The 27368-nt window shown below is 37.6% G+C and overlaps 1 protein-coding gene across 6 annotated transcripts in view; it reads right to left on the bottom strand.

Annotated features, from left to right (window-relative positions):
* RB1CC1 (RB1 inducible coiled-coil 1) overlaps window positions 1-25581 on the bottom strand; it is a 71511-nt gene extending 45930 nt beyond the window's left edge. For 2 of the 6 annotated variants that reach the window (XM_054057378.1, XM_054057380.1), the window contains exons 1-5: window positions 25409-25545; window positions 12888-13006; window positions 10725-10852; window positions 8869-8995; window positions 8432-8602 (exon numbers count right to left, since the gene is read on the bottom strand). In XM_054057378.1, the coding sequence (XP_053913353.1) occupies window positions 8432-8602; window positions 8869-8995; window positions 10725-10795 (369 nt within the window). In that variant the 5' untranslated portion in view covers window positions 10796-10852; window positions 12888-13006; window positions 25409-25545. Of the gene's footprint in view, window positions 1-2425; window positions 2567-8431; window positions 8603-8868; window positions 8996-10724; window positions 10853-12887; window positions 13007-13578; window positions 13644-25408 lie in introns of those variants that run through there. The other 4 variants (XM_054057379.1, XM_054057381.1, XM_054057384.1 and 1 more) reach the window with 4 other exon arrangements.
* Window positions 25582-27368: the final 1787 nt, after the last annotated feature.

The raw sequence follows: 27368 nt of genomic DNA, 5'->3' as shown, positions 1-27368 counted from the left end.
TAACGTCTCTCCCTTCTCTTCTCCATGCTAAATAATCCCAACTCTCTCAGCCTGTATTCATAGCAGAGGTGCTCCAGTCCTCTGACCATCTTCGTGGCCCTTCGTCCCATATCACTCTTACTTCAGGGAAAGAAGGAAACGTATGCACTAGACTTGATACGACCAGACTTTCTGCCCTAATACAAACTCTTTACTAGTGGTCAGTGCTTGCTTTCTTAGCTGGATCTATTTATTGTGTTCACATCAGAAGTTAACATCTAGTTAACAGCTAGAAGTTAGTGCTGTCTCATCTAGATTTACTATGTCATTCTTGACGCTTCCTTGAGAACCTTGAGAATGTTAAGGCTTTCACTTTAACTATGTTGTTTCCTTAGCATAACTTTTCAAGCACAAAACAGAATTCACAAATCACCGAATTTTGGTAGGGAAAAAAAAAATCATTACAATTGAGATCACTTGTTACATTACTGATAACCAGCACCGGACATTTTGTATCTAGGAGTTCAACCTGTGGTGACCGACCCAAATTTAAACAAATCGGAAACTTGCATCCCAGCATTCTGGCTCCTAGAAGAGTGAGGGTAAACAAAAATACCTCCCAGAGTGGCAAATTAATTTTTCTTTATTTTCTAGAAACCATGTACCAAAAGGGCATCTTAGTATACTACAGATCCTGACACTTAACAGAGATATGTCCAAAGAAATAGTTACATAAAAATAAAAAAAAACTTAAATGTTAATGAGTATTCAACAAGGTATTTACTGTAAGATGAGCTGCAAGTCCTTGTTATATATGCAGGAGACATAGGCATTAAAACAAAAAGTCCCTTTATGAAAGCTATCATAAACAGGATACAGAGAGGTGACAGATTTTTTTCTGAACTATTTCAAGCTCCAACACAACTAAGATTGAGCTCAAAATTTATTAGCCTGAAAAGGTAGCTAAGTTTCTTTCAAATAACACCTTTTCAAAGTTACCAGCAAGCTAATACACTACAAATTAAATTGTACAACTAAACAGAAACATGACTGTTTCAAGGCACATTTGCAAGATATTACAACAGCATCCCATATTAACATCCTCCCAAAGTTATTTTCACATGTGTATCCTAAGAGCTGAAGAAATTCTCTGGGTAATGGGGGCAAGCAGTAGAATTCTGTCTGCACAGATGAATCCAAATGCAATTAGAGTCCACAGAAATAAGCTCATTATAAGCCCATTACATTCAAGTAGTAAGGAATATTACTCTGAATTCAGGGGGTCCAAGCAGATGGTTGTAACAGTTCAAACCACATGGAGTAAATTTTTCCACCTAAGAGAACTGCTTCAGTCTTGAGCATACTAAGAAGATACTAATGTGGGGAACAAGAACACCATCAAACTTAATTTATTTCTTTAATGGTCCATGGAGGGATCAGGAAGAAAATACTGTTTCAATCAATCCTACAACCCTGCTTTCAAAATGTAAGCATGTGCAGCAAGAAATGAAGTGGTGAACATTCTTCCTTCCTTTGGAGTATCTATGTAGCTCAGAAATAGTTAAAAAATTAAAAACTGCAGATATCTTTCTTATTTCATCACTGCTGAAACATATCCTCAAGTGATTTGGCTTGTTCTTCCAACATCACCACAAGCAGTATTTCTGGGGAGACTTCAATAGGCTATTTTAGAAGGATTAAGTCCAATCTATTTCACATAACCAGTATGTCTGTGTGCATAAAAAAAAATTAAGTAGCACTCTGCTAAGTGAATAAAGTCTAAAACCTGAATTATGTCAGGCATATAAATAAAGGCCTGCAATCCAACACATGCTTTAACACTTCTCAATAAAGTTGGCAGCCCCAGCACAGAAAAATGAAGACTACCTAACAGGTTTGCTTTCATCATTGATTTTTCACAGATCCACTCAAGGGTAATAGGCAGACACACAACAGCTCACCAAGTATCAAAATTAACTTCAGTTGCCTTGCAAAGCTACATCCATCTTACTTTGCTATACCACCACACCTAGAACACCGAGAGCTTCACCATACCACTGGAACATGAACTTAAAGAAGCACTACTACCAGTACAACACTAGACAAACTCAAAGTAAAATTAACTGGACATTATGCTGAAGATTAAATAAAGGCATCTTCACTTCACGTCCACACGAAAAATCTTTATCTTTGTTTAGGTGCTTTAACAGAATTTTTATTTGAATTATTTCCTTCAATCACCAGAACTCAGATCTAGGTGATTCTTTTGATTATAATTATTTCCATTTAGTACGTTCCAAATAAAATCAGTGGCCAAATTAACTGGTGAAGTATTTCCCATTAATTTCAAGACTTTGTCCTTTGCATCCTACTGACATAATTCTGCTCATCCAAATGAAAAAGATCTGGGGAGGGTCTGTTTGTCTTAAGTAGTCTTTAGACTTACCTCTAAAGAACAAAAGTTCTCAGGAAATGCAGGGTTCTTTCCATTCTCTATAACCCTGCAGTAAAAGGAAACAAGTCAAAGTCCTCTATTGCCATGTGTCTGAAATCCTCTAAAAAGGACTCCTTATAGGTTTCGTTCTCCCTAAGAAAAAAAAATCAACCTCAGGCCAACAAAAAACAACCAACCCTTGAAAGTGAAATTACAAACAACCATGCACTACAACAGCAGATAAATTGTTCCAGAAAAGGTAACCGTATCTTGCTTACCAAAATTAGTAACCAAGGCAATTATTTCTAATTCATACACCTACAACTAAAACATCAGTAAAACTACTAGATCAACCACTTCGATATTTCAGCTTTTAAAACCTGTAATTGGAACAGATAACTTTACTTTGAGAGAGAGCAATACTTCCTGGCAATTTCTCTCCTTTCATTATACAGTTGATTATTCCATTCTTCTTTAATATCGGTCATTTTTGGTGACTACGCTCTTTGGACACTTGTCCACACAGTTCATGACTTAATACTCAAAGTATTTACTTCATCAGCATAATACAGAATAAGTTATTCTATAAGTCATAACTTCATTACTTCCTCAGTACCGTTTTCACTAGCTTTTCACTCTGACATTAAAAGCAGTCTTGGAAAAGTCAAGTGACAGAATTTACTGTCAAAAAAACCTCACAAACCACCACAGCCAGGGAATCAAACCACGGTAAAAGGTAAGTGGTAACTTCTACTAGCTTGATTCCAAGTCACCCAAGTCTTCTTCTCCTGGTGAATTTTCCAAAAGCTTTATCTAAACGTTCTGGTTACAAAGGCCTACCTCTCGATTAAATACACACTATCTTTTAGAGTATCTTCAGGCACATCTTTTAGTACCTTCAGGTTAACTAAAATCTACTCCATTTTAATCTTACACAGCTTAACTATTTTAAAAGACTGAGAATGATTGCTAATCCAAGTTACAAAGAAGACTAGACTACTATGGAAGAGCTAGAAGTGTGTCTGGCTATTAGACTAAAAATTTAGCCAGAAAGAATGAATAGCATTAATTTAGCTACACAATTGTTACTAACGTTATAATGCCTTAAAGAACACTGACATTTTAAAGTAACTTTTTTTTCCAAATGGTCTCAAAACAGCTTCTTGGTAGAAGTGAAAGAGCATTTCTCTAAATAGTAAATACGCAGCTTCCAGGAAGCATGACTATACTTCTTGGCTTAAGTACTATGAAGTGTTTGGAAGTAAACCAAGAATGATAGAGGTACTATGACTGCAGCCATGGCTTTAGGCAATCAAAGGAAATGATCACACAGTTTCTCATCCTCATTCCCTTTTCTCACAGGGAAACTGACCAGAATTGACAGTTTCATGATGGGAGCAACTATATCATATGAGATGTGAAACACAGCTCCTAACAAGAAGTCCCAAGTTTCCAATATCCACCTTCAGGGGAGGATATTCAGTTATATCACTAGAACACCACTAGAGCTTCTGTTAGATCCCTAAAATAAAATAATCCTTCGCTAAGGGCTAAGCTACCAGAAATTCATTTAAGCAGTAGCGTTAGACCACAAGATTAGACAAGATTCACACAACAGTTTATTGCTCAATGTACTGTGCAGGGAACTGGCTTGTCTTCTCCTAAGCTGCTGTGTACCTAACTTTCTGCAAACAGCGTGTAACTCATTGTGAACATATTGCAGCTCAAGGCCAAAACTACTGAACTAAAAGAGAAGTGAGAAACGAGGCTAGTTGCAAAAAGGCAACTATAACTTCTTAGGTACAGACATCTCAAAGGAAAGCATTTTGTAGAAAGGAAACCAGGATATTGAGACATAAAATGAAAACAGGCTTACAAACTTTCTTTAACTGAGATTTAAAAGCCAGACAGTAGATGCAACAAACACTGCCCAAAAAGGACCTGATAAAATGAAGTTTATAAGACAAAAGACAGCGTCACATACGACAAAACCCATGGGAAGAATTTCAGTTTAACTGGCAAAGAAACAAGGTAACAGACAGCTTCTTTCACACTACCAAATCTTTATACTTTCAATTCCGCACAATGAGATCTCATGTAATCAACAGGAAGTTAAGAAAATCTGTATAGATGTTAAAATTATGAAAGCAAAATTAAGAACAAAATGAGGTATCTTGATGTGATAATCACAGTACAGAGGAAAACCAAACAGGAGGTAGTAAGTTTCTCACAGGAATGATTTTTGGTTATAAGGTATTAAAATCTATAAATGGTAACATAAGTCAATAAAATTAGTTTCTATTGGGAAAAGAAAAAAAGGCTGCTTTTACATATCACTATACATATATGGACAAAAGTCTGTAAGAATGACCCTGTAAACTAAGAGATTACCTTTTTTATACTGGTATAGTAACTAAGGATATCATAAATTTATGGCAAAAAAATGCAGAAAGCAAAAGGAGAATTTAAATAGTGTTCTGGTTTAGACAGGCAAAAAGGGATGGAGAGGAAATAAAGGCATGGATTAATAAAGATACTTCTAAAGAGAAAATCTAGAACTACTTTTTATTGTGAATGAAAAAGTTAAAGGCAATGTACCAGTGTATACAAACTACAGATCTGAAAAAGTGAATCAGAAATATCTCTATCTTTCTCCATGGTACTAGTAAGTTTCAAAGTAAGTAAAAAACCAAACACCTTTCATACAGTTCTACAGCATAATTGCCAAGTAGTACTCAGCTCAAGTCACAAATGCAAAAAAAACTTGATTAAATTTAACAGTTTTCAAGCAGGCTTAAAATGCAGGAGGAACAAGGTAGAAATAAGGCTTCACACCCTGAAATATTCATAATCTTCCACATAACAATAGTGCTGATTACTAAAGCATGCGTAAGGCATGAGGTACCAGAGATCGCCAAGAGTTCTTGTACAGTAAGGTAGCAGCCATCTTATAAGCAATTCTTACTATTTCATATGCTTTTCAAAATTTTGTATCAAGTCCAATTTTAAAATCATTATGTAAATCCTCTGGGCAAAATAAATACCAAATTAAACAGAAACCAGCAGCTATCAAATATTCTTCCCTACTTTCACATCATTATACACCATTGTTTATTGTCGACAAGAGTAAGAAAGATTTTATATCATAAGCAATGATTTAGATCGTAATTTTTCTTTTCCTAAAGCAAAACATTATAATCTATTAGCAGTTAGCATTAATTAGATTTAACTAAATTAGCATAAATAACTGACAGATAAAGACACTCCAAGTATCACTCAGCTTTTCTGGTAAAGCAGTTTACTATGTCTCTAAAATTAATAAAAAGACAAAGCTTGGATCATCATAAAACAGATTTTTCATGCACATTTTGCATGAAGTCATCTCTACATTACTCTGTGGCTTTAGATGCATCAATTTCATGACTACAGAGGTTCAGCGCCTTTTTAGCTCTCCCCAGATCTTAATCAATTTTGAGAAGGTTTAACACAACCCAGGTTCCCTCTTCCTCACAGCCAAGAGGCTTATGGTGAACCTTGAAGATTAATGTTCTAACCACATTCCCAGTCATCCTTCAGTTTCTTCTGAACTACTGCTCAATGTGCTTCAAGCAGGCATCATGAATATCTGCTTCAGTACAATACTGCAATAGTCCTTTATACAGTTTTCACATCTTGGTTCATCTAAAGTTACGAGTTTATTTACTAATCTTCCACAGTACATGATGGTTTTGTCATTTCCCTGACCTCCCAAACAAACATCCAATGCATTTTCACAGCCTAACACAAAGCCTATGGTTCTTAAAGATTTAAAATCTTGGATGAAGTTAACTGTGGGTATAAACGTGTATCAGATTTAAGAATATTACTACCTATTTACATCAATTTCTAAGCTTTTCACAAAAGCTTCTACTATCATTGGAGGCTCTTTACAAGCAAGGAAGAACTTGAAGTGGGCAACAGAGAATCTTTTTCAAGATAAGTCTGCAGACTAAAAATAAAACCTCCATTCTATTTAGATCTATGTTTAAAGACCTTTAAATACTAAATTCCTCCCTCCACGCCACAACGTTAATAGGAGCCATCAAGTATGTAAAGATTTTCCTTCTTGCAAATCAGCTCAGGATTACTCTCTAGATAAAGTTTTCAGTCTCTGGCTAAATGTTATTGCTTCATTTGGCCAATAAAAAATGCACTCCACACAGACTATTAAGCATGTTTCTGAAATATGGGTTTCCTTTACAGAAGCCCTGCTACCAGAATGAGCCAGTAAAGATCTAAATAATTAATTTAAAAGCAGATACACTGCAATAAACTTGTTTGCTCCATATATTAATATATCCTTCAGATTCAAAGGGGAAGAGAAAGTAGCACTAACAATTCTGTCTAAGTTGGAGTAATTCCTGGAATATAAAAACATACCCCAGAGGAATTAAATCTGTTTTATCAGTTTATAACTTCCCCACACCAAAACCAAAATTAAGAATCTTCATTACAACAAAATTAGAAATATGATGAAGAAAGATGATAATCTATGAGCAAGGAATGTTGACACTGGCTATCATCACGTTTCACTTTCATTACCCTAAGTAAAGCACAAACACAAAGACCATGTAAGTACTACAGCCCCCCTTTCACATCAAATCAATGCTAACTATTAAATAGTTGAGTCTTGCAGACTTTTAGAAGATTCTCTTAACACCTCACAAAAAAATGGTTTTAACACTTTCAGTTTCAGCTGCCAAAACCAGAATCCTCAAAGTCTTCTAAGAGCACAAATGAAAACCTCCCACTCCTAACCGATTACATTGATATCGACTCTTCTCCATGTGACAGTCATATAATTTACAAATGCCTAATAAGTCAAGGTCCTAACTGTTAACAGGTGCTGGAGAGAGGAAAGGAGTCTACAGGGCTCAAATCCTTGCCTTAAATCTGACAGTATGTCAAGGTCAGATTACTCAGGCTAACTTTCCCTCTCCTGACAGGTCAGGAGGCCAAGGAGGAAAAACAAACAAAAAAAACCCACAACCCCCTTTACTCTCTGCAAGGCTTGGCACTTTTCTCTTAATTCAGCTGTCCAATATTAAAACCCAGCCACTTCAAGTGCTAAATACTCTTTTGGACTGCATTAAAGTTGTCATTGAAACTAACAGACTATTACCACGGCAACATGCTAAAAACACATATTAATATTTCTTTTGTGCTAAGTACTACACAAAATCACTCTTCCCACTCCCAGCCGGTGGAACTTAAATAATCCTTAGAGACATGAAAAATATTTAATGCAATTGAGGGCAGGATTTCCTTACATGAGGAAAAACAATCAGTCCAGCTACTGAAGGCGTTGTGTCACTCTCTTTACCACTCTCTCAATTTCTACTGCATGCACACTTAATATCTTACCAACCATGTTGCAGGGAATTAGTTCTCCCTATCAAAGTAATACAGAAGTAATCAAATCGGAATTCTGTCAAGTTTGCTTTCTATACAAGTCAAAGCCAGCACTCAAAAATTAAAGACCCGAATTTCAGAAAAAGGAAGCTTAGTTTTATTAATTCCTCAGCAATTGTTTCAACAGAAGACGAAACAGAAGCTTGGCAAAGTGCTTTTAAAAATTATACTGCTAATTTTCTGCTTTGGTTAACATTTCCAAAGTAACAAACATTTCTGTTTTCAGGTTGAGGCAGACTGAAGACACCGAGAGTGAGGCAGAGCATTAAGGCATGGGTCCAAAGCAACCAGATTGTTTTTATTTTGCAAATGCTGTAAACATACGCATCCATAAAGCTGTACCATAATATGCTTTTCAAAGAAGTTTTGAACACACTGAAGAAGCAAGCGTATTTCAATATGTATCCTGAAACTTTGAGACAAAGGCTCTGAAGAATATATCATCACTAACACACCATTCTTACTGCCTTTTGAACAAACCACTTCATAATTTATACCAAGCTTCCCTTCTAACATACAAAAAGGTTATTTTCCTTTGGTGTGCAAGTACAGAAAGAATGTACTTACCACAGCAAGTTGTGTCCGTGATGCTACCGTATGAAACACTGCAGGCATCATTAGAGATTCTTCTACTTTCAATTCCATCTCATTCTCTGCTGAAAATGTGGTTTTGGGGATAGCTGGTGGACGTTCACACAAGATCATTTCTTTGTTGAATAAAAAAATTGGGTTGGTATCCTACACTCAAAAAGAAAATTAAACCAAACACTGAGTAAAGGCAACATACTGTTTAATCATGGACTATTTCATCATATGGGTAACGTGTCTTAAGAACATGTTAAAATCTATAGGTATAAGCTGAATACATAAACATCTGTTTCCCAAAGCAAAGAAATCTAGTAAACAGTACACTACATAAAAATACTTAAAAATACTTCAGTAAAACTTATATTTTTCTTCCTCTATAAATGACAGCTTAGAAGAAGAATGCAGTATGCACTTACTGTTCCAGCACTGTAACTACACACTCTTCTATCTGGTGCCATACACTCTCCTCCATTGACAACCAGTACTTGGTGCTGAATGGCAATCTTGTACTTAGTTTGAATTGCATGTTTCAGATCAGCCACACTAGGAAAAAAAAAGGAAAAGAAGATCAGCATATTTGTATCTCTGATTTTACATATTCCTGTAATAAGGATAAGTGACTTGGATGTATCATAGCAGATTTTTTTTTAAAGAACTTATTTTTTATTCTGCACAATGAAATAGTTCTAAGTTTTTTAAGTTCTGTTATGTGTTGCATTCTGGTTATCTAGCTAAAAGTGTCAGCTAAAAGATGACAGCCTCCGCATTACTGTTGAGTCATCAGCAATCTTCTCCCAAGAAGATCTGATGGCATGCAGAAATTCTGGATTAAGTCACAGCAAGCTTTTAGGATAAGAACTGTAAAAGACATTTCTTTCTTTGACTATATCCTTTATGAACAAACAGTTGACTTACTGAAAGCCTAGAAGATGACAAGAGTATTGACACTTTGTTATGCATAATGCAAGCACAATTTCACCTAATCAACTCTGATTTATTGTACATGAAGTACAGTATAGCACTTGACAATAATGGGAAATTAACCCATATTTATGCAACAAATTCATATGAACATTACAGACATTTCAATGCAGCAAAATTAGACTAATCAACCATCCCTGGTTTTGTTCACCATCGCCATACCTTTAATTCAGGTAATGACATCTTCACATCACTGTTTATTTTAGACAGTTCTAGACTTTGTCTTGAAGGATCAGGAAAACTAAAGAAGAATTTACTAACACGATACAATAACTGACCCAAACTATAGCACTGGAAAAGTACCTGAGCAGAGGTATTTAAAAAGTTTCAGAGTATCAAGTGAATAATCAATATAAGCATCAATGGTTTTGATATAACCAGCAGGAAGCATAGAGATGTTACTGGCTATGCAGCGCTTGAAAAATAAAGATGAGCTATCTAAAATAACCATGATTCAATATAACATCGTGAATTCACTACAAACATCCCATGAGCACAAGCCTGTACTTGCTAGCTGCGTTGCAGTAAGCATTCACCTATGGCCTCCATGGTCTTTGGGAAGATAGTTGCCTGTGTGTGTACAAGGAGACTGGCAAAAAAACTCCAAGAAAGTTAGTCTTCTTTGAAAGAGCAAGTCATATATACAGCATAAGACCTTAAACTGTTCAACTGAGGAGTCTTGGATTTTTTATATATAAAATGATGTAAAACATTTTGTATCCTTATAACATAGGAGACAACCAATTTTTAACCATCCCGGATGTGATACAAATGCCTATATGCCAGTTGTTTAGCATCCAATCTAAAAATATCACAGAACACACATTTTCTTCAGGATGAGTATATGCTGACAGAAGAAAGAGCACTCTGCAGAATTACTTCTATGATGTCAGTCAGTAAAAAATAAGTCTTTTACAGCAGCCTCCTAAACAAAAAAAAAACCCAGTCCGATAAAAGGTCACAGGAGATCAGAAGGCATTCTGATAGTTCTTCCAAAAAGAACCAAACGTAACACCAGATTCGGGTAACAATAGGCTATCCTCTGTCACTGCCTCCGAAAATAAATAACTCATCCAGTTTTTCATGGGACCTCAAGCAAACACAACCACTTGCAAGGCACTAAAAAGGCTTATCAAAAAAAGTCACTCAAAACCATTAAAACCTGGGCAATAACTGCATGGACACACTAAAAAAAACTGGCCACCAGCTCTTAAGAACTCAGTATACAAAAAATGCACACACATTCTTTTTTTAATTTAAAAAAACAATCAATACAAAATTATTTTCTTACTTTTGTACAGCAAGTTCTGTGTCAAAGGTAAGGGTAGTTCCAGTGTTGACCAGAAATACATATAGCTTCATGATGATTTCTGTAGGTTTCTGAACTTTGTAACTTCCACCATTAAAATCATCTAGAAACTGAAAAAAATTCAAGTGTTAGTTTCACACACAAGTTTTGAAAAAGACATACATGCGCATGCTTTTGAATAAAATTCTTATACATATATTGTGAGAGAATATATCAGCTCTCATACTCCACAGTGTTTTATCCATTAATAAGGATAAAACATTCAACCAGAAACATGGGCAAGGTAAGCTCCTCCATATGCAGATGGTTAGGAGAACACAAAAACACACACACTAAGGTAAACTTTATATATACATATATATATATAAAAATGTGTGTATATTTATCTACACACACATAAAAGCAAAGATGACTTTCAGTTGCAGAGGCCACTCTCTCAGATCATTACCTAGCTATTCTCAATTATGAAATGCATTTTTAAAGTCCCAGATACAATTATTTCCAGATATCTTTCTAGATTTTATGAACAGCAGCATGATCTATGTAATAGATATTCACTCCTAAAGTTACAACAAAGCCTATCTGCACTCTACTATCCTTACCCACAGTTTTTTCACTGAGATATATGGAAGTATTAGCAAAAAAAAGTTAAAATTATGTACGTTTTCTTTTTGTATCTCTCCATAATAAAGTATTAGTTGTAAAAAAACTATTTTCCTGTTTTCAGAACTAGCTAAATCTGTAGCTACTTTCTTCATTGCAAATATTTCTAATTGCAAATATGAAGTGATCAAGAAAGACACTGCAGTCCAACACATTGGACATTTTCAGTCCTGTCACCTACAAGTGTCTGGATGACTGACTACAAGCACATTTTTCCAGTGTACATAAAAACATTGAACTGCTCTGTAAAACATTGATTTAATCTGAGATTTTATCAATTAAATACTCTGCACTTCTGTGATTATTTTCTCTGCTACTCCACAGGAGCTTGGAAGTTTATGAATAATTTCCTCCACACTAACAAGGCTGCTGCAGGAATACAACTAGCACTGCAGTCACTAATGACCTAAAATTTTTTTGGATGTGGAAGGAATTATGAAAAGTTAAGCTGTAAAAGTTTTAGCCACTCAGCAATGTTCTTATATCATTATAAGAATGACTTTTTTGATTAACTGACTTTATAGGAAGCATAAGAAGTCCCTCTTTCCCCAAAATACGAACAGGACACACACGCAAGTTCTACACAGCTAACTGCATTATTCTAAAATAAGTCTGAATTTGCATTTATCTCTTTGGCTACACAGAGTAAAACTGACAAAGCCACAAAAATAACAAATAACATTAAATGGCGGAATGAAGAGAGGTTTGACCAGAATACTAAATTCAGAAAGTTATAAGAGCTTTCTTTTAATAGAGTGGCTTTTCAAACACTAAGTATTCATCATAGTATCTGAACTAGTCAAAACACATTTTCACAACAAAGCTTCAGGTACAGAGCCATATCAAACAAAAAAGCCCTATTTAAATAATCTTATCAAAATCGAGCTTTGTTGCCCTTACATTTGAACTCTACTGTACTCGGTGGTGCCAGTTACAATTTATATTGGAAAAAGAATATATTCTAAACAAAGTTGTTATACAGACAAGAACTGCTGAAAACCAAGAACAAGCTAGCAAAAATTTATCAGTAAATTCTTTGGCTTAGGTTTCAGAATTAAAATCTCTCACATGTAGAAATATTTCTTTCCACAAAGGACACATTTGTGATCATGCTCAAGGTAGAATTAGAAACAAGTGTGTTAAACAATACAATTCTTAAAGCAAGCACCATGGAGCATCCACCAAAACAAGTTGTTTTCCACCTAAGCAGAGTAAAAGGTTTCTATAGTATCTAGTTGTCATATAAACATTATTTTCTAAGCTCAAGTGATATTTAAGAGATAATCTGTCCAAAACCCCATGTATGTATAAAGTGAAATTTTAATTAAACGTTTCCCCCTCTCCATACCTTAACACCAAAGCTAGCTATTTAAAACATAAAAAGAAAAAAACATTATCAAGATCAAAAATATTCATGACGGCATCTGCCACACACGCATCAGTAGTCTCAAACTTTTTAACTTCAAGCAAAGAAAGAATTACCTTCAGGCACTATATGAAGCTACCACCTTCTTCAAATTCAAGCGAAGAATAAACAAACACATTCGCTTCACTTGATTTTTGGCAATATAGTAGCATGGCTATTCAAAGCCAGAAAAGATCTGCAAAGAAAAATAAAGAATGCAACTACAGGTAATATTAAAATGTCAGGGTTTTGTCACCATCTAACCCAAAAATCAGTTTATGTCAATGCCAGAAAGACTAATTACGTGGTAGTATTTTTTCTTTATTAGCAATGCTATCCAGTTACAAGTCTGCTCAAGTCAAGCCTGCTACATACCTGAACATTTTTGCCCATAAATTTGGTTTAAAATTACCATTAGTGATACTTTTCAGCATTTACAAAGAGGCAAAGTTAATTCACCAAAAAGAACTGCTGGTATTTCCATTAATTGAAGGTGTTTTTCAGAACCTGTACAGAACACTGATGTGACAATGCATACTAAAAACGCAAGTTATCTAAGGAAATCCAGTGTAAAAATTCACACGTGCTACTGGTGTTGAATGAACAGCTTTATCCTGCAGATGTATACAACAGATTCCTTCAGGATTCAGCATTACCTTCCTTACTTGAAACAAGGTAACTTTGTTTCTTAAGTCATTCACCTACTTTCAGAACAGTTTTTAATATTTCCAGTTATCTATTTACTTCTAAATAAACTGAAGACATTACCATGTCCAGCTGCTTGTTACTGGCATCCTTGCCAGGGACTTCCTCTCCCAGAACTGCTGTTTAAACTACAATGGAAAATACAACAATCAAGGTGAGACAGATGAGCAAAGATGATCTGTTCAGGCTACCCTATCTCATTTTAACTGTTGCCAGTTAAGTAGTACCACCAAAGGAGAAGGAACCCTTAGCAAGGAAGGCAGCGACGAGCAGTTGGGCTGAAGGCAGTCAGGCAGGTACACAAACTCTGAACTGCAAACAAACATTATTTCTATCATGTTAATGCCCTAGCAAGCTTTAAGATGATCAGGCACTATAAAGGGCGATAATCCATTACTAAAAATAGGTTTGCTGAAGCCTGAAGACCATTAGAACGTGTAAATCATTTTATACAACTCACGGCACTAAAAGTAAATCAGAAACACTACATCCCAAATTTGAAAACCTTATGATAAAGGAAAAAACTACACAATTATCACATGTATTTCACATTCACGGAACAGGTGCCACTTTTTGTTAAGATGTTACTTCAACTATTATCTTCTCCCTCTGTTCAGTTCCTCTTTCCTCTCATGCAAAATGCCAACACATGTTACCTTGTCAGAAGCAAATGTGCAATAAAAGGGAAAAAAGCAATGTGTTTAACCACCACCAATGGAAAACCAGTAGCCAAAGTGTCCTCTGCCAATTTAGCTATGAATAGCCAGTAGCTGTACTTGAGCAAAATAAACTCATTAGAATTTGCTTTAGATCAAAGTAATGCACATTTACAAATAACAAGAAACTACTGAAACATTTCTGCCACAAAGTGGGGTCACAACACTATAATCTCTATTCTTCTAATTCCTTGCAAGCATTAAGAAGTTAAAACACAAGTGTTGTTTCTTCCACCCAACACTTCGAGAAACAATCCCAGGGGAACAGAACCACACTCGCACAGGCAGGACAAATCTGTATTAGGTTACTCTTTAAATAAAAAAAAAAAAAAAAGACAAAATAATTCACCCAATCACAAGGCTACCACAAGTTTCAGTGAGTACTTCCAGGACCAGAGAAATCACGTAAAGCAAGGTTTCAGGAAACACATGCCTTTGACACCAACCTCTACTGCAGATTAGCTGGTGCCCAATAAGGGCAGGCTGCAGCCCTCTCTTCAGCAGGAACTATCTCCAGTGCCTCCTTCCAGCTGCCTGTTTTCAGAACACCAGAAGAAACTGAATTTTGAGAGCCCTCTCTACTCTTACACCTCCAGACAACATCTGGCTGATCCCGGCCAACAAAGTCCACTATTTTTAAGAGGCGGGAGATGTATTAAAACCATTCACAGTTGCCGAAGTCTCTCTTCTTTCAAAAGTCACATTACAGCAGATTGTTAAAAGAAAGGTGTGCCACTTATCACAAGTTAGCCTATAAATTCATTCAAGAATATTATGATTAGTAGTAAGCAGAATTTTTTCACATAAACTTGACATGAAACTCAGGCACAACAGATTAAATCCATACATTTCATTCTTCTTCAGTTTGTATTACCTCAACAGACCATTAAGAGACTGTCAGGCTTTTTCAGCATTACGCTGTTACATAGTGTTACAAGTTTCAAGCTTTTTAGCATTACATTGACGAAATTATTTTAATTCATTTTAACAGAAGTAGAATAACTACTGTACTTGACAACTACTGAAGACAGAGCTGCTAACTGCAATCAGGCACACTGTAACAAAATGACTAATCCACTCAGATTAGCTGTTTAAACTGTGTTACCCACAGCATTAGATCCATGTTATCATATAAACTAGATCCTTCAAATTATGAGACAGTAGCTTATATGATCAAAAGCCATGAATTATCAGCAATACCATTTAAAAAAAAGCTGAAATTTTGAGAAGGAAATTTCTGTAACAACTGTGAGAGCAGACAGATGATGGTACACATGAATATTGGAAGAATGAAACAGTAAAAAAGGATGTAAGACTAACACAAAGCCGAAAAAGCTTCCAGAATTAATTCAGAAGATGCAGATTTTGTTGCGCTAGGTAACATTACACTAAACCAAGCCATGAATACATTATGCTGGTTACAAAATTTATTTCACTGTTGTACATTGTGTTTACATAGCAATGCAATTACTACATCTCCTTCACTTCATGAAAGCATTGCAAGCTTTTTCTATTCAATATAAACTCTTCAACAACAGTATTTTTGAAGTCTGTGTTGATCAATACTTTCAATGCATGTTGTTTAGAGTTCTGAAATGTATCTTATTTTGTTCAGAACATGTTCACTGTCACATGTTTGTTTACAGACCTTTCCTTTTTGTAATTACAGTACAGGCAGCACAGGTTTCACAGCACTCTACAAAGAGCCCTATGGCTACATTAACCATCCATTTCTGTCATTAAGTGCAGAATCCCTGCTCCATTATCCAACTCCGTTCCATTGTTTCATGGTACAATTCCTTCCAACTTCATAAACTCACTCAAACACTGAAACACGGCATTCAGGGTACGACAAAGAGAGAAGTCAACATTTATGCTGTTTGGGTTTAAAGCAGCATTATCAACTGCACTTTAAAGTCATCAAGTTTCTTCTATGGATATCCCACTATTTAAGTTCACGTACATGGGGTTTTTTGCATGTCATTTCCCATGCCTCCTTTATAAACTGGATGAAAAACTAAACTCCAAAGAAAGCTATTAATACATTTTTATTTAACTCCTGTAATTTTAAATGAACTATGCCAAAGTCATGGCTTTCCTTTAAACCCAGTGTTTAAAATTCCACTGCAACACACCAGCAGTATAAGGTACCTCACTTTCTGTGCCTGAAGAAATACCATTTCACATCTGTATAGTAAGTGCCATATGTGTCAATGCTTCACTTTTCAGGTCACAGCAGACCAAGAGGCCCACACTTCTTCCCCCTCTATGCATATTCAAATAGCTCAACTCTGAAAGCAGATAGACTGAACTAGTTAAACTACCTAAACAAGGCAAGACTCACTCAGAAGCATGCAATTCCACACTGCTAATTATCAGACATCCACATAGCTCTGTACGAACACCATCTATATGCTTCTAATAAAGAGATTCTCTTCTCTTACTGCAGACCAGCTGGGGCTATATATACTGCAGGTAACAGATAGCGTCTCCAATATGAGTCATAAAGTTACTCCTGATTATAAGGGTCAGGCGTCTCACAGGAGATCACTGCAGAATTCCTCCCTGTCAAAAGGTCAATTCATCTGCAGCAAAGCCTGACAAGTCTGTCACATGCTTAAAAGATTCCAGTGTTATTCCTCATCCACCGAATACCTCATCTGGAGAACATCTTCTCTCAAGGGGAATAGACCTTCATTGCCTCTGGAGATGCAGAACCAACTTTGGGGCACATTAACCTCTTAAGCTGTGCTTCCCATCAGTCAGCAAATCTCAAGGTTTGCCTTTGAGATGCTACAATTCCTGTGAATTCACCCTTCTCTCCTTTTAGAGCAGGGTTTCCTGTTTCACTTAAACTTAGGCCACTCTGTAATAGACAAGAGTACAAAACTAGTGCAGAATGTTCCTTCCAATTAATTTTGTTTTCTTCCACAAACCTGTCTTCTACCTCTATGTCCTTTGGCTTTTTTCAGGTGCCCTTCTCAGAAATGATCACTTGCTCCAACTTGTACACTAAGTAAAGGATTTTACAGCACGTAAATCCTAGTTTCAAAGGAAAATAGAGACTGAAGCTTAATTTAAGGAAACAAACACCTTCCTTCATATTAGTTTTAAGATCATCTCTAAAAGCTTAAAGGAACTTTCTCTAACACTGCAACTAATGCATCTAACCAGAAATATCTTCATTTTGCAGAAGACTACTAGTACCATCAGAAGGACAGAATGACGTCATTATCAGCACGCACATTCTTTACTAATGCTTCTAGTAACAGAAATGGCTTCGTTTCTAAAACACCATGCAAATACATACCCTTCACTGGACAAGCCAGTGTTGAAAGGAAACATGCTTTAAAACCCACTCAAAAAACCTTAAAGCAAAACGTCTTAAAAAAATATCCTGAGCTATATAACCAATAACCAGTAAGACACTTCCTGACCCAGCTGCAGAGAATAGTTTCATACCCTGCTCCTCCAAAATAAATTTAAGCAGAAAACCACATCTAATCACTGAGATAGGATCTCCACCTAGAGTAACACATCTCTCATTACCATCTTATATCAAAGCCTATAAACCTCATGTTCAAGCCACATAGCAGACTTAAAGAAAGGCCGTCAATCCCTGACATCTGTAAGGTGCCATCTGGAGCTCTATTTATACTGCACTGAGATGTGCACAGGCACAGAGGCGGTTACTTACTTACAGTATCTCCAACAGTCACTGTGGTGCTAGCAGCTCTCAAACTCAGCTGCTGGTCAGTAAAGAAAGTCTTTTTCATGCAACTCAAGAACCAAGCAGCAATTCTGCAGAGCAACCAGTAAACAATTCTAAGCCCCTATTCCAAATTCAGTAAAGAGGAATTCAAAACTCAGTAATTCAGTAAAGAGTAATTCACAGTATATGAGGGGGTTCCCCATCCCTGCCCTTTTAAGATTAATCATTTTACAAATAACTCAAAAGTTATTAAAGGCTACCACATTCAGAGTTGCAGGAGCAACTCTGAATTGTATGGAAGTTGCTCATTCAGCAAAGTAGGTGCAGCGATACCTGTCAACAGTGGAACAGCAGGAGATCAAAAAGCAACTTCATGTGGGCAGGTAGAAAAATACTGTGCAGAAAAGAGCTTTGAAATTGGCGTGGCCCAAAATAATGCAGCTTCTTACAAGTTCAGACAACTTACATTGTGAATTCTAGGAAAGCAATAGTTTCAAACACGTTTAGGAGGCAACAAGCACATTATTAGGCATGGTGTCATGATTCCATATGTATATAATCACAAAACTTCAGGTCTGAGGGCTAGCATCTGTTTACACTTCTCTTTTCACTGATTTGAGGAGTTGCCAAAAACAATCTATATAATGAATCAGACAAAATTCTTCCCCTACAACAGAAAAAAAGAAAACACCACCATATTTTTCAAAATCCCATATCATTTACCTGATAAAAAAAAAAAAAAATTGTGCCTTAGTTAACAGGTAGAAGTCAGAAAAAAAATTAAGATTTTGTGACATTCTTATTGCTACAAAACAGCCCACAGCCTGGAGAAGTATCCTTTTCCTTTCCTTCTTTCTTTTGTGTTTTTAATAGATGGAAAGTCTTTCCACAGCTGTCTGTGACTTGGTCTTTGACAAAGCTAACTGAAGGTTAGCTTTTTTTTTTTAAAAGGCATAATTTTGCCGTTTCAAAAGCATTTTTAAACTACATGTCTCCCTCCAGTTAGTGATTAATACAGTCACTTTGCAAAGAATGGTGTTCTTGGCTAAGTGGAGCTTCAGGTGGTTCTCCCTCTTTAAAAATAATTGGTGTGTAAAATCTTACAGTGTTTTCAAACAATTCTGCAAGAAACAACCAACAAAAGTTCTTTTGTTTCTTACAAAGTCAGACAAGTCAACACCAATGCTTCCCTCACTAACACTCTCTGGTTAACCAAGACCACAATCACAAGCACTGGTTACAGTAAGAGCATCAGACTCACAAATCACGTCCCTCAGCCAGTTCCTCGGCTCCTCACCCTGCACTGCAACTTCCAATACTTTTATGGAGTAAAGTGGATTACTTTACTGTAAGAAGTTAGAAATAGTGTACTTCCCCAGGTTAATGTTAGCTCAAATTAGTTCCATGATCCACTTTATTCCACAGCCCTACAAACTCTTACACTACAACTAAGGCTGGGAAGAGGCTAATGAATACAGCAGGTACTGAATGTCAGCACCATCACCCAAGACGACAAGTGAGAATTTACAGAATACATAATTCACTTTCCTAACTGTCCATGCCATCATTGGTTATTAATAGATAACTCCTTATTAATGTTAACCTATTAAAAAAAAGCCAGTATCTCCTTAAAGAGCAAGTTAAGATATCTTAAAAAAAAATAAAAATGAATAGTTACTACAGATAGAAAAGAGGACAGAGTTTCTCAAAAGATAGACCATAGCACTACTTCTCCTACCCTCCCCAGATACATCATCATAATGCTACAAGTTTGGGGTTTTTTCCTCTTTTACATGGAGAATACAAAGTAACTTGACCAAATCTATTTTCAGTGATAAAAGCGCAAAAAATAAGACTGATTAAATGGCATTTAATCACAGGAATGAAAACTTTAGAGATAGAAAAGAAGTAAAAGACTGACAACATTTAAATATAAGACAAATAAAGATCCTTGTGATTTAGTACGATTGCCTACATAAGTCACAAGTTATTCCTTCATTAATTTCTATTCATAAGCAATCATAGTTTAGAATAAAGTTTTCCAGTGATAAGGAAATTCACCACTATTTGGTAAACTGTTGAAATGACTAGCAACTTCCAAACTTGTTTCAAACTTTTCTTATTCATATAGATGTTTATAAATTCAGCATTTGAGCTTTCATGATCTAAAGACAGAATTCACCAGGTTTTCATTTTTCGGTTCCTTACAATCCACATATCACCTATAAACCTCCTCCTCTTTATCAAAGCCTTTTCAGCAGTATCTGAAATAGACAAGTAAAGGAGCACCAGTGACACGTAGAGTCAACGTAACCCTCACTCTCCCTATGAATACATATCTAAAACCATGCCTAGATCTTTGACAAATCAGCTTACTACTTTACTGGAACATTACATAGCTACAAATCACCCTCAGATGTCTATTGACATAAATATGAAAGAAGATAACAGCAATTGAGCTGCAGGAGGGGTTTGCAGAATATCAAGATTTATCTCAAGGTTTTCAGTAATTTTCAGCTGCCCTTCTTTAGCTTGCTGGGACAAACCTTTGGTAGTTTAAAACAACTAATGAAGTCCATAAATTCCATAAATCCCATTATGGCATATTATTAAGTTAAGAACTACATAACCTCACAAAAGAAAAACAAAACAACCCATAACTGTTGAGGTACTACAATTGTACTCCTACCTTAATGAACCCTGGTTGTGCTGTTTGCAGCCATAAAATGCATGTGAAATTGTTATATTACATCTGCTTTTTGAAATTTATATGTATTTCATATCCAAGTCTTTCACATAACAAGTAAAGTCTGCACATTACACCCCCTCTTTTGTTCAGAAAGAATTGAGAATTTAGTCATATTTTCATTACTTGTTTACAGAATAAATCACTGTTTGAATCAAGTCTCTCTTAACCAGTAGACAGCATGTATCTGTAAAGCATGTTTTTAATTACAATAGACAAATAAGCTATCCTTAGCTTACTAGCAGAATATTTGCACTAGAACATAAGCATAATATATTACAAGAGATCTGCTACTCCAGTTACACAATATATTCTTATATAAGAATCTCCACTTCATCTGAAATTAATAAAAATACACACACTGGAGGATGGAAGGAAAACTGTATAATAAAAGCACCACTTTGTCTGGATGTACTGTCTACACTAGGCACATCTACACTAAATAACGGACAAATATCCACACTTATGACATACCAGCATAGCTATTTGGCATCAACAAACCCAAAATAAAATTTGAGATATATCACTAACATTTACAGTCCCTGCAATGTCAGGAAACCACCACTCAAATGAGAAAGAGCAAAAATTGCTGCAGCCATATCTATTTTACAAATAATGGGCAAAAAAGCATATTTTACAGAATTTGGTATGAACAAATTCAATCATACAATGAGGTGACAAATAAGAGGGTTACAAAAGAGAACTCCAGCACTAAATCAAAGTCAAATTTGGGAATTTAGGAGCAGCTACCTCAAATATCCATAGAAATCAGATCTCAATAAAGTGCTATTCTTAACAGAATTTATATTTTAGCTTTGCTAAGAGCGGTCTGATTTTCAAATCCATGATAGAAGTAAAACTTACCCTTCAATCAGCTCTCCAATGGTGCTTTCCACTTCAAAATACACACTGCTTTTAATCTGTTCGAACTAAAAACAGTATACTGGCCTTTCAAACACACCCTCAAAAATAATAAGTGTGGTGTTTCTATCATGCAGACATTAATTTCACCTAATTCCTCCAAATAAAAATAAGAGGCAAATGAAATACTGAACACGCTATTTCCCCATCACCAAAACTTCCCTACTGTCCTGAAAAAGCAAAAATACTATTTCAAGTAATAATTCCTAGGAGTTGAGAAAATGTGAGCTATTTCATAATAAGAAAATAAGCAAGCTCTGAAGTCAGAGACCCACTAGAACACTCCTTAAATTGACCTGCTCTCAAATACGTGCACATCAGTCTCCTTGTTGGACATATGGCACTAGACAGAAAGACAGATGCAGGACATTTGGAATTCAACTAGTTATAACACTTTTACATGTTACTTTCAATCAACAGGTAATCAATACAGGTCAGAGAGAAATTCATATAATAAACAAGTCACTTCACATAGAAAGCAGGCTACCACATTCTACAACAGCTAGTTTTTTAGATGCACAAACTACTAAAGATTTATATATAGCACAATGTAATCATTTCACCTTGATATAATCCAGACAGCAGGCCCAGCTGCAAAATCTGTTCCCAAAAGAAACTGTCAACATCTTGGACGCATGTAAAAAGCTATACAAGCTGTTGCTTGAGCTGGTAGTTTGAGCTCAGTACCCTACTGGAACCACGGACTACAAACCCGAACAACAAAAAGAAAATACACACCTGGAGAGGGACAGAAGACAAGCAAGAACTGCCCTGACACCCTGAGTGACTGTCCTGAGCAGGCAACAGCAAGTAGTGAACTCCATCTGAATCTCTGAAAACACATTTCTTATCAATAAATTTGTTCTGATATTTCTATTGGCAAGTGCCAACAATTTAGCTTTATGAATTATTTACATATTATTAACAGTTTAGTTACGCTCAAATCCCATTAGAAAATATATTATCAAGTATACCCACTTCCAATTCTGCTTACAAATGAGGACAGAAACAGCTGATACGTGGCTATGATATCTCCAAAATTATCTCTCACAACAATCACAGAATCCTAAATTAACTCATAAAAATAATTGTGTTAGCAATTTCCCTACTACCGTTAATCATGCTGTAGGCTTTTAGGACAAAGAATCCAGGTAAGATCTTTCATCTTCTACATTGAAATCATCAGTCTGGAAATCAGCTACAAACACATACATTGCAAATCTATCAATTAGATTAGTAATTTACAAAGTAGTAATTTACATATTAGTGACACTTTTTTTGTTTGCTTTGCATCAGTGCATTCAATCAGGTCCTGCAGTATAATACAATATTATTATTTAAGCTGGCATCTTGTAATGAAGTGTTTGCTACTCGATAACACTGATTATCAACTTCACCTCAGAATGTCACTGTTAGTTGGGTCCTTGAAAATAACAGGATATTAAAATTTTCTTTTTTTCTTCTTCAGAAACTCCTCATATAATGTAATTGAGCTGTGGACCAAAATCAGCAGCACAGCTTTCTTGAGCAATACGCATATGCAGAAGGAGACTCATGACTGCTTGGACACTGTCCAAAGTAGCTCGTGTGACAGACGCGTATATACGCTGTAGTTTTTCATTTTGACTTATTTAACTTTACCACAATATGTGAATAAATCCAATCTGTGTAACAGAAGTCTCAAGACCCTTACACCACCCTGAGCCAGTCTTCGACAGACACTAAATGCCAGTTTAAAACCAAATAAAAGACTTAAGAAAACACTGATAACAACCTACCCTACAAGATAGCATAAAGTTCTTTCAAATGATCCCACTGTAACTGCCACTTTCTTATCAAAAGCAACTGACACATGCCACTCTTACCCCACAACATACCTTCACCCTCTACTTAACCAGAAGAGCTGAAATTCTAAGAAATGTACTAATAGTTTAAAAATTATATTTTTCACCTTAATTTTTGCAAGACTGCATAACCTTAGCAGTGTTCAGATAACATGTAGGACAAATAGTTTTTTCAAACAGACGCCACAAAACAACTCTTGCCCTCTTCAGTCAGCGTGAAAGCCTGGTGCATGCACTTCTAATTATAAATATGGTAACATGACATGGGGAGAGAGCCAGCCCCTCAAATATGATCTCAGAGACTACTAACCCAAATCTATGCAGAGCACAAGGCTAGATCAACATAACACAAAATAGTTTTGTTTTTAAAAAAAGGTGTACAAAATACACAGCTACTTGTACAAAGTGTAGAACAATAACATATTTCTAAAACGCAATTAGGTCTATCTTATATTAATCCACTACCTAAAGTGAACCCTTTTGTATCTCCAGTTCTACAACTGGCACAACTAAAGCCCCTTACCTCATGCTCTTTATTAAGTTGTTTTCTTTACTTCTCCCAATGTAATAAAATCAACCCATTTCTAGTTCCAGACAACATTTAGAATAAGCATATACATATATCCTCTGCATACTTTCATTTAAACTAAACCTACAGATGCTTAAGCATATAGTTTCTTTCTTACTAACATCTGCTCCTTGGCACTAACATTTATGATAAAACACTAGATAACAGTGAAATCCTTTCTTTATGTGCTTCATCTTCTAAAAACTTTCCAAGGTATGACACATTAAACGCTCTTAAAGTTCACAACTTAAGCACACCATAACAATACTCAAGTTTTCTTTAGTACTGTGAAGCATTTACAGTGTCTAGATTCCTCACAGTACTGCCCTGCTGTATAAACTTTAACTGCACAAAGTGTGTTTTTACATCCTCATTTCTCCAGCATCACTGAGCTATCTTTTACCATTCAGTCGACCAAACAGCTTCAGAGGTGTAAGTTCTTTCATACAGCCAATGGCACGAACTACCTCTAATACACAATGATGTGAGTAGCAGAGAAAAAAAAAACCTCTCCTCATTCTCTCCTATAACAAAACAAAGGTAAAAGCTTTAAATACGAACTACGGGGAATAGCTCATGGCCAGAACACGCTAAATTAATTCAGATAAACAAATGACACATACACAGAAAAAAATAAAAAGACTATGTCTCTAAGAGGACTAAACAAACATTTCTGGGTTGGTTCCAAGCAGCTCAGGTTCAGACACGATTATCACTTTTTATTGTCTCCAGATGAAGTTAAGTAAGAGACATGACTACCTCAAAGCCCAGTTTATTTAATTTTCCCAGCATTCGTACCCCCTTTTCTACCTCCAAACCAACATAACCCAGAATTTCGAGGGGGCACTGAATAAGAAACGCCAGCATGGATCAACACAACAGCCTGAAAGCCTACTAGAAAGCACCAACGAGAAACGGACGGGAAAATTCAGCACAGCACATAGGCTTCCTCGGAAGCGCGAGCAAGTAAACAACCGAGGGAAAGGCAGAACAACGTTTGTAAACACAGGGCTTCTGGCACGGCGCTCGTCCGACCGACGCCGGGCACGGAGGCGCAGCCAGGCTGAGTCATTCCTTAGAGCAACTTCATCGCGAATCCCTCGCCCTGGCAGCGGAGCCCCGAGAAGGGAGGGAGGATGGGCGGGAGCACCCAGGCCCGCCCGTCGCTGCCCCGCTGCCAGCCGCGACCCTGCCGCCACCGCGGGACTGGCGCCAGCGGAGAATCCCGCTCCTCCCCCGCTCCCCAGCTCTCCGCCCCACGACCAAAGCCGGGACCACCGCCCTTTGCCAGGCCGCCCTGCCCTCAACGGGGCGCCGCTGCCTTTTCCCCAGAAGGGACAGAGGCGGGGCGGCGGGGCAGCCCGCGCCTCACCCGGCCGCACTCACCCGGCGTCCCGCGGCAGCGCCGCGCATCCTGCGGCGGCGGAGCAGCCCCCACCACCACACGCTGCCTCCCTGCGTGCGAGCGGGCCGGGGGGCTTCACCGGGGGGGGGGAAACGAACCGCCTCAGCGCCCGGGCAGGGGGAGGCGGGGGCGCGGGGACGGGCAGCCTCGGCGCAGCCGCCGCCGCCGATGTTTGTTATTGTCGTCAGCCGCTTCCGGCGCGAGCGCATGCCGGGAGGGGGCGGCCCGCGGGAGGAACCGCGCGCCGGAAGTGGCGGCGGCTGCTCGCGGGAGGCGGAAGTCGCGCCCTCGGAGGGCGTTGGAGGTAGGGGGTGGGGGAAGAGGCCGTAGTGAGGAGCGGCTGTGACTGGCCCGGCTGCTTCCCATGTCGTCTTAGTGCGGGCCGGTGAGGCGGGTAGCAGTCCCCCTTCCTCCACGTTTAACGAGTGTTACATCCCATCCTTTCTCCGCAGGCTCCGGTGGGCTCACCGCCCAGCCGGGCTCCTCTCGGTGTCTCCCTGCCACGGCCGCGGGGAAGGACGGGCCCCTGGCGGGTGGTTTGACACAGAGCAGGCCTCTTGTTCTTGTTCCTCGGAAAGCAAAAGTGAACCTCGCGTAGGTCACTTAGATTCACAGATTAGTTTGGGTTGGAAAGGCCCTTGAAGACCATCCAGTTCCAACCCCCCTGCCATGGGGAGGGACACCTCCCACTAGATCAGGCTGCCCAAGGCCCCATCCAACCTGGCCTTGAACATCTCCAGGAATGGGGCATCCACAGCTTCCTTGGGCAACCTGTGCCAGTGCCTCACCACTCATGTTGAAGAAATTCTTCCTTATGTCTAGTCTAAATACCACTTTCTGGTCTAAAACACTTTCTGGTTTCTCTTTTATTATGGGTTTCTTTAGAGCCTTAGTGCACCAAACTGTTCTTTGGGATGAGGACATAGGCACATAAACAGAAGAGTGAGTTGAAGTGTGAAGAAGAGTATATTTCACTCAGAACTGCAGGTGGGGTCACAGTGCTGGAATTACAGTCATCCACCAGCAAAGATCCCTCGAGGGCACCATGTGGCTGGATCCATATCTTCTCTGCTGCCTCATCATGACCTCCTCTTCTTCCATAATATACCCTGTAGGTGGCAAATCATGGAATAGAAGAAATTCAAATCGCGGTGTTGTGACCAGAATATGAAGCAAGCCCATCAGTAGAGGGATGCAAAAGAAAGCACAAGCATTGTGTTTTCAGCCTGCATGACAGATGCATTGAGTAGAATAGCTAGGCTTATTTTATAAAGCATTTTATTCCTCTTAGGGTTGTTTAAACCTCTTATGCGCAGCCCTTGACCTAATTTTATTTTTTGCTTATAGTCCACCAGCTTTCAAATCTACTTCTCACAAGCTGGACCTGGCTTTTGGTTTTCACAGCAAACTCTTAGTAGCTACTACTACCAGGTCGAAGAGCTTTCTGCCTGTCTGCTTTGTTAAAGATAATGTTGGATGGTCACAGTCTGTATAGACAAGTTCTTGGAAAACACTGCTGCCATGGGCTTTTGAAAGTAAACGGCTTCACTATCCCCAGTTGCCACCTTCTGGCACATAATAAACAAACGCTCACCTATCTGCAGGTTGGTGGGAGGCGTGCCCTAATCGCACACATTCTGCAAAAATTCTTTGGCACTTCAGAATATGAGAGTGAGTGAAGTTTAGAAGACAGTACGCTGGGGAACAGACATAATGTAGTGGGAAATAGAATATAAGCTTCTAACAAAGCAATGCAAGGCAGCTTTTTGAAATAAAACGCTGATATGTTGAAGTCAAGTGTTATTTTAGTTCTACAGATGTCAACTTTTTGCATCTATTAAAATGGTATTCATAAATTCTTGGAATGTGGTGAAGGACTGATCTTTAGTGCGAAGGGAGTACTGCACCCAGCTCTGGAGCATGCAGCACAGGAAAGATGTG

The sequence above is a fragment of the Cuculus canorus genome, chromosome 2, assembly GCF_017976375.1.
Source record: "Cuculus canorus isolate bCucCan1 chromosome 2, bCucCan1.pri, whole genome shotgun sequence".
NCBI classification, from domain to species: domain Eukaryota; kingdom Metazoa; phylum Chordata; class Aves; order Cuculiformes; family Cuculidae; genus Cuculus; species Cuculus canorus.
The sequence above is the reverse complement of the archived record's forward strand: the minus strand, read 5'-3'. Positions and strand labels throughout refer to the sequence as shown.